At 35.8% G+C, this 8081-nt stretch overlaps 1 protein-coding gene across 2 annotated transcripts in view; it reads right to left on the bottom strand.

Moving 5' to 3' along the window:
* Positions 1-1757: 1757 nt before the first annotated feature.
* Positions 1758-8081, bottom strand: part of LOC135207181 (glutamine synthetase-like) — a 28516-nt gene continuing 22192 nt past the window's right edge. For both annotated transcript variants that reach the window (XM_064238750.1, XM_064238749.1), the window contains exons 2-3: positions 4076-4260; positions 1758-2896 (exon numbers count right to left, since the gene is read on the bottom strand). In XM_064238750.1, coding sequence (XP_064094820.1) covers positions 1965-2896; positions 4076-4247 — 1104 coding nt within the window. In that variant the 5' untranslated portion in view covers positions 4248-4260 and the 3' untranslated portion in view covers positions 1758-1964. The remainder of the gene's footprint in view (positions 2897-4075; positions 4261-8081) is intronic.

Here is an 8081-nt window from a genome sequence, read left to right as displayed (position 1 = left end):
TCTTAAATCGAGTCGGTTCGATTCTCGGGCATTCCATTGAGGGGTGAGAGATGTGTGTATTTCTGGTGATAGAAGTTCACTCTCGACGTGGTTCGGAAGTCACGTCAAGCCGTTGGTCCCGTTGCTGAATAACCACCGGTTCCATGTAACGTAAAAACACCATACAAAACAAACAAATGATTAATTCGAGTCGGAGGAGAATGGAAAACTCAGAAACGAAATGTTATTGTCATGTGTTATTCCTCGAGTATGGCAACTATTCGTCATTAGATAGTTGTGCATTTTTTTTTTCACTGTTTGAATTGTTCTAACCTTGATGTTTCTTTTTCTTTTTTCGTTTCAGGTAAGTTCTCTGCAAGCTTCAGTGAGGAGCTACGCGTTCTGGTGAGTAACCAGTAGAAGTGTTTTCACCTCTACCTTTCCTTTTTGTTAAACGCATCTTCTTGTCTTCCTGATCCAAATTAGTCATTTCGTACCGTTCTGCTTTGTAATGTTTCAGCTATTTGGTTTTTTTTATATTTTTCTTTTATTGCCATAGGTATTTTTATAGTTTGTCTTTGTTGGCATTGGCAATTTCAGATTTTTTATTTGTTATAGTCACTTTTATTTATTTTTTGTCTTATATTTTGTGGTTGTTGGCATAGGGAATTTCAGATTTTTTATTTGTCAGACATTTATATATTTTTTCTTTGTCTTATAATTTGTCTTTGTTAGCATAGACAATTTCAGATTTTTTATTTGTCATAGACATTTTTATATTTTTTCTTTGTCTTATATTATGTCTTTGTTGTTATAAGCAATTTCAGATTTTTCCTTTGTCATGACCATTTTTATATATTTTTTCTTTCTTTGTCTTATATTATGTCTTTGTTGGCATAGGCAGTTTCAGATTTTTTCTTTGTCATGGCCATTTTTATATATTTTTTCTTTGTCTTATATTTTGTCTTTGTTGGCATAGGCCATTTCAGATTTTTTTTCTTTGTTATAGACATTTTTATATATTTTCATTCTTATATTTTGTCTTCATTGGCATAGGTAATTTCAGATTTTGTCTTTGTCATGGCCATTCATATATTTTTCCTTTGTCTTATATTTTTTCTTTGTTGGTATAGGCAATTTAAGATTTTTTTCCTTTATCATGGCCATTTCATATATTTTTTTCGTCATTGGTAATTTTACAGTTTTTCAAAAGAGACCCCATGCTGTTTTTCATATTCCATATTAGTGTTGAATGGTTGTTTCGATTTCTGTTGTTGCCTGAAAGTATTTCTAAGCTCAGTGTTTGTTCCAGTATTTCTAAGCTCAGTGTTTGTTCCAGTATTTCTAAGCTCAGTGTTTGTTCCAGTATTTCTAAGCTCAGTATTTGTTCCAGTATTTCTAAGCTCAGTGTTTGTTCCAGTATTTCTAAGTTCAGCGTTTGTTCCAGTATTTCTAAGTTCAGCGTTTGTTCCAGTTTTTTTAAGCTCAGCGTTTGTGTTTGTTCCAGTATTTCTAAGCTCAGCGTTTGTTCCAGTATTTCTAAGCTCAGCGTTTGTTCCAGTATTTCTAAGCTCAGTGTTTGTTCCAGGATTTATAAGTTCAGCGTTTGTTCCAGTATTTCTAAGCTCAGTGTTTGTTCCAGTATTTCCAAGCTCAGTGTTTGTTCCAGTATTTCTAAGCTCAGTGTTTGTTCCAGTATTTCTAAGCTCAGTGTTTGTTCCTTGTTCCCGTCTCATGAGGGCTGCTAGTAAAAAGGAAATAATTTCAGATTTTTCTCTTTATATTCTATTCTCCATTTTGTACATGTTAGTAATAAATGTTTAATAATAATCCACTTTTAGTGGGACTGAAATATTATTAGAAATTTCAACAATATATAAGATGAGTCTAGCACTTTAAAATACTGTAATATAGACTTATAAAAATACAGGATTTGTGTTTATTGTTATTTAGATTTAATTTAATCGTAAGCTTTCCCTACGTGACTAGTTGAACTCATTAAGGCAGATGGTCCTAACCAGCCTCTCTGAAACCAAATAAGGATCAGCGTTCGAGGAAGGCCTTCGATCTTCTAGATACCCAGATTTCTCTTCGGACACGCCCCTGGGGATGCGAATGGAGGCTCCCCTGTTGGCAACACCCGCCGAAAAGTCGTGGATGGACGAGGTTTCGTGGAGTCCAGTCAGACGCCTCTCGTTGTCCTTGCCTCCGTGGGGGTCGTAGGCGATGATGTGTTGCGTGTGCACTTTGGAGAGCTTCTCGATACCTCTCTCGATCTCGTCTATACCGTTCGGCTCGCGCATCTTCTGCGTCGAGAAGTTCGTGTGCATTCCAGCCCCGTTCCAGTCTCCTGGAATGGGCTTGGGATCCAGAGTGACAACTACGTTGAAGTCCTCGGCTACCCTGTGCAGGAGGTACCGAGCCATCCAGAGGTCATCGCCCATCGTGATGCCCTCGCAGGGACCGACCTGGAATTCCCACTGGGCGGGCATGACCTCGGCGTTCTCTCCCGAGATGTTGATGCCCGTGTAGAGGCAGGCTCTGTAGTGAGCTTCGACGACGTCGCGACCGTATACTTTGCTGGCTCCGACGCCACAGTAGTAAGGTCCTTGCGGGCCTGGGTAGCCATTCTTGGGCCATCCCAGAGGGTGGTTGTCGACGTCCAGAAGGGTGTACTCTTGCTCCATGCCAAACCAGGGGTGCTGGTCGGCTGCTTTCTGCATGACCTCCAGGCATCGCCAGCGGTGGTTCGTGTCGTTCGGGGTTTTGTCGTGCTTGTAGGTCTCGCAAAGGACCAGCTTGTTGTTGCCTAATCTGAAGGGGTCGCGGTACATAGCCACCGGGTGGAGGTAAACGTCACTGTTGCTTCCCTCTGCTTGGCCCGTTGAGGACCCGTCGAAGTTCCATATTGGTAATTCTGTTCAATGGAAAAATTCCAGATAATTTTATTACGAAAGTGCATATTGCCCTAAAACTTTGCTATTATATAAATTGTATTTTACGTTAAGTGCACTCTATATTGTTCATTGTACCAAGACAGTATATGTGAACTATTTTTAACTTGAGAAAAGTGTGATGATTCCTTGGTGATAACTTGATTGGAACTAAGAGTCGTTTGAACAATTCCCAAAAGGGAGTTCCTTTAACTGAGCTCCGTGACTGTAACGTTAATAATGATCCAAAATCATTCTGTTACTCTCTTAAGAAAAGTTTGCTAACTAGAAGTAGTATGCTAGAATCAAGCCTTGGTAACTATCTGTTTCTAGCTGCCCAAGTTAACCTTAAAACCTTTTGAGAAATTCATTTTACTCTGTACTTTGACTGGGACTAAGACTACCTTGGTGTCTTTATATATAGCAATATCTTGTGCTTTTTTATATAACGAGATCTTGTGCTTTTTTAATATAACAAGATCTTGTGCTTTTTATATATAACAATACCTGGTGCTTTTTTATATATAACAATATTTTGTTCTTTTTTTATATAACAATATCGTGTGCTTTTTTATATAACAAGATCTTGTGCTTTTTTTATATACCAATATCTTGTGCTTTTTTATATATAACAATATTTTGTTCTTTTTTTATATAGCAATATCTTGTGCTTTTTTATATAACAAGATCTTGTGCTTTTTTATATACCAATATCTTGTGCTTTTATATGCACACACACACACACACACACACACACACTCACACACATATATATATATATATATATATATATATATTATATATATATATATATATATATATATATTATATAACGTATATATAATATATATATATATATATATATATATATATATATATATATTATACGTATATATATATATATATATATATATCTATATATATATATCTTGTGCTTTTTTATATATAACAAGATCTTGTGCTTTGCATTTTTATATCAAAAGACCATCTTTTTCTTCATTCGCTTCTTAGCAAAGTACTGAAAGAAATACCAAATTGGACTAAAACTATGTAAAAAAAAAAAAAAAAAAAAAAAAAAAAAAAAAATAAAAAAAAAAAAAAAAAAAAAAAAAAAAATTTAAGGAACGTGAGAAAACTATATCGAAAGCGCTCTTATCACGTACCACTTGCACTTTTGGGCGTGAAGTTCAAGGTCCTGGATTTGGAACGCAGGTTCTCTCCCGTCCCGTCGATCCAGATATACATGGCCTGACATTTCTGGTCCGGAATATCAAGCCTCAGGTAGCGGTCCAATACCGTCTTGTTAGTAGCCGATCCTCCGCCGTTCGTGAACATTATTGCGCCGAGCCTACGGAGAGATGCCAGATGATGCTACGGAGAGTTGCCAGATGGTGATTTTTGCGTGTGGAGTATTTTTAGATTTTTAGATGGTATGGGAAGGGAATGACGCTGTTATGGGTTACTGAGAATTTTTAAAAAAATAACTTAAATGTTTATAGATTAAGTGGTAAAATAAAAAAAAAGAAATGCTTTATTGATTTAATGGTAGTGTAGTTCCATTACTTGCGATGTGACTTATATCTGTTGACATATCAAAAAATGTATATAGATAGACAGATGTTTGTATTTATGTATGTATGGATGTATTTACAGAATCTCTTAGAATCTGATGTGTGTATGTATGTATATGTATTCACAGAATCTCTTAGAATCTGATTTATGTATGTATGTATGTATTCACATGTGATTTATGTATGTATGTACGTATGTGTGTGTATGTAATAACAGAATTTCTTAGAATCTGATGTATGTATGTATGTATATGTATTCACAGAATCTCTTAGAATCGATGTATGTACTTATATGTATATATTCACATCTGATTTATGTATGTATGTACGTATGTGTGTGTATGTATTCACAGAATTTCATAGAATCTGATTCATGTATGTATGTATTCTCAAATTCTCTTAGAATCTGATTTGTGTATGTATGTATTCACAGAATCTTCTTAGAATCTGGTTTGTATTATGTATGTATGCATGTGTGTATATATGTATGTATGTATGTATGTAATTCTGAGAATCTCTTAGAATCTGATTAGGCCTAGCTCCCAGAAGTCACCCCACTCACGTGGATAGCAGATGGAAATGTTGATGCTGACGCCGATTACCGGAAATCAATAAATTCCTTCGAGAAAAATAAATGTAGCCGGACACAATTCATTTCAGTTACTGATGGAATCGTATTTATCTTGAAGTTTGTATGTGTGTGTATCTTACGTATGTTTCGTGTATTTATGTGTTATACGAAGTTTTTTTTTTTTTTTCAACTTTATTATTAAGCATACTTGTAACATCTCGAGTACAAGGGCATTTGAGCTAACAGGAATAGTTTTTTTTTATAGAAATCTTGAATTTTTTTTAATAGAAAGCCTGAAGTCTTTTATAGAAAGTCTGAATTTTGTCTAAAAAGTCTGAAGTTTTTTTTTTTTTTTTTTTTTTTTTTTTTTTTTTTTTTTTTTTAGAAAGTCTGAAGTTCTTATAGAAAGCCTGAAGTTTTTTATAGAAAGTCTGAATTTTTTTTCTATAGAAAGTTGAAGTTTTTTTTATAGAAAGCCTCAATGTTTTTTACAGAAAGTTGAAGTTTTTATAGAAAGCCTGATGTTTTTTATAGAAAGCCTGAATGTTTTTTTATAGAAAGTTGAAGTTTTTTTTATAGAAAGCCTGGATTTTGTTTTATAGAAAACTTGAAATTTTAGTAGAAAGCCTGAAGTTTGTTTGTATAGAAAGCCTGTAGTTTTTTTTATAGAAACCCTGAAGGCTTTTGTATAAAACCCTGAAGTTTTTATAGAAAACCTGAAGGCTTTTGTATAGAACCCTGAAGTTTTTACAGAAAGCCAGAAGGCTTACGTATGAAATTCCTGAAGCTGGAAATATAATTTCATTTCACCATCTGTTTCTGGATAATAATGATGCCCCTGGGCTTCCAGTCATGAAGTTCAGGGTGGCTGGTTTTTTTAGCCTATTTGATCATTTGATCAAAATTGGGCCCCGCGCCATAAAGCACCCCCCCCCGCCCCCCCCCCCCCGAACCCCCCCCCCCCCCAAAAAAAAAAAAAAAAATAAAAACTCTGCCACAGTTACCATTTGAAGAATATTCTGTCTCCTAAGAGGATATATACCACCACTGAAAACATGGAATGGAGGATGAGGAAGTATTGTACCTCGCATTAAAATGCATATACCATATTAGCAGAAATTTAGAAAATCATTTTTATGTTAGACATAAAAAAAGAATATAATTTTTAGTTCCCTAATTTTCTAATTGGGCCCCCTAATATCTAGCACAGGCCCTGGTAGAAGTCTCTTAAGTATATCATGGTGACCCCCTGTTGAATCTAGTTACATCCGCTCGAGAACAGTTGAAGAGATAGTCAGGAGAGAGAGAGAGAGAGAGAGAGAGAGAGAGAGAGAGAGAGAGAGAGAGAGAGAGAGAATACTCATCTCAGTGAAAGGTCAAGGTTTTTCATCAGTTTTTCATTTAAATAATAAACGACACAGCTTCTGTCTGACGTCATTTACCGAGAAAGCTTCCCTCCCAAACTGACCTATTATTCTGTGAGTTCGTCGCTACGATTTTGCCACGTGATAAAAAAAAATAACGGGAGAGTCTGTTCTTGCAATACTTAGCATGTTGCCTTTAGCTTTTCCTTATTCGAACAGCTTATAATTAAATTAATTCGCTTTTGACCCTCGAAAAGCTCGTCAATAGATAAGCAATTATCAAGCAGCTTATAATAATTAATTCAATTCGCTTTTGACCCTCGAAAAGCTCGTCGATAACAAATGCCAATGAATAAGTAAGAAGCTGCTGAGAGAAATAAGTAAGGAATGTAAAAATTAAGGAAGTAAATAAAATGAATGCTTGTGAAATTGGATAAGCGAGGAGAGAGGTATTTCTGTCTACCCTCGAGCAAGAACAGTGGGATGTCATGGTACAGAATTACGGTGTACAGAGCTGTGATAGCGTAACCTTTAAGTTTTTTCTTCTTCTTCATTAAAAGAGCACTGTAACAAACCAACCAAGAAGTTCGCCTTCCTTTGTAATATTGAGATTCTTTCTTAGTTACAGTGGGAACCCACTGAAAGAAAGACTGCAGAAATCTCAAGAGACATAATTGAAATATCTACCAAGAGACATTTCAGTTGTAAAAGTTCGTCACCTCGAAGACGTTAAGAGAAAATTTGCGAATACGTCAAATGTGTCTCAGGATCTGTTGTTAATGTTGATAATATCTCATGACGATGTAGAAGGTGACTTCGAGACTGTAATATCTCTATGACGATGTAAAAAGTGATATCGAGACGGTAATATCTCAACAAGGATGTAATAGGTGACATCGAGACGGTAATATCTTATGACGATGTAGAAGGTGACTTCGAGACGGTAATATCTCAATGACGATGTAAGAGAATATCTCATGACTATGTAAGAGATGACTTCCTGACGGTAATATCTCATGACGATGTAAGAGGTGACTTCGAGACGGTGTAAAAAGAAAGTAAAAGAATGAAAATGGATGCCAATATATCGACAAGAAGATGTAAAAAATGTTGCAACAGAATGAAAATCTTGAAAATGTTTTACACTCTACAGAAGGATTTACTAGATATATTACGGGAAGATATTACAAAAAAGAATGTGAAGTATCTCTTGAGATGCAGAATCGCTTCAAAATCGCCTCAGTGGCGTGGTTGGTTTAATGTTGGCGTCCCACCTCGGTGGTCGCGAGTTCGATTCTCGGACATTCCATTGAGGAGTGAGAGATGTGTATTTCTGGTGATAGAAGTTCACTCTCGACGTTGTTCGGAAGTCACGTATAAAGCCGTTGGTCCCGTTGCTGAATAACCATACTGGTTCCATGCAACGTAAAAACACCATACAAACAAACAGAATCACTTCAAAGATGTAAATATCCCGCAGTGAAGATATAAAAGCATCCTTTGAACGAAAACGTAAAAGATCTATTCAGGAAGACGTATCATCATCGCTGGAGAGGAAATGGAGTTGAAAGCAATTGATTTTTCGAAGGCAGAGAGAGAGAGAGAGAGAGAGAGAGAGAGAGAGAGAGAGAGAGAGAGAGAGAGAGAGAGAGAGAGAGAAAGT

This window comes from Macrobrachium nipponense, chromosome 32, assembly GCF_015104395.2.
Source record: "Macrobrachium nipponense isolate FS-2020 chromosome 32, ASM1510439v2, whole genome shotgun sequence".
In the NCBI taxonomy this organism is placed as follows: Eukaryota; Metazoa; Arthropoda; class Malacostraca; order Decapoda; family Palaemonidae; genus Macrobrachium; species Macrobrachium nipponense.
The sequence above is the reverse complement of the archived record's forward strand: the minus strand, read 5'-3'. Positions and strand labels throughout refer to the sequence as shown.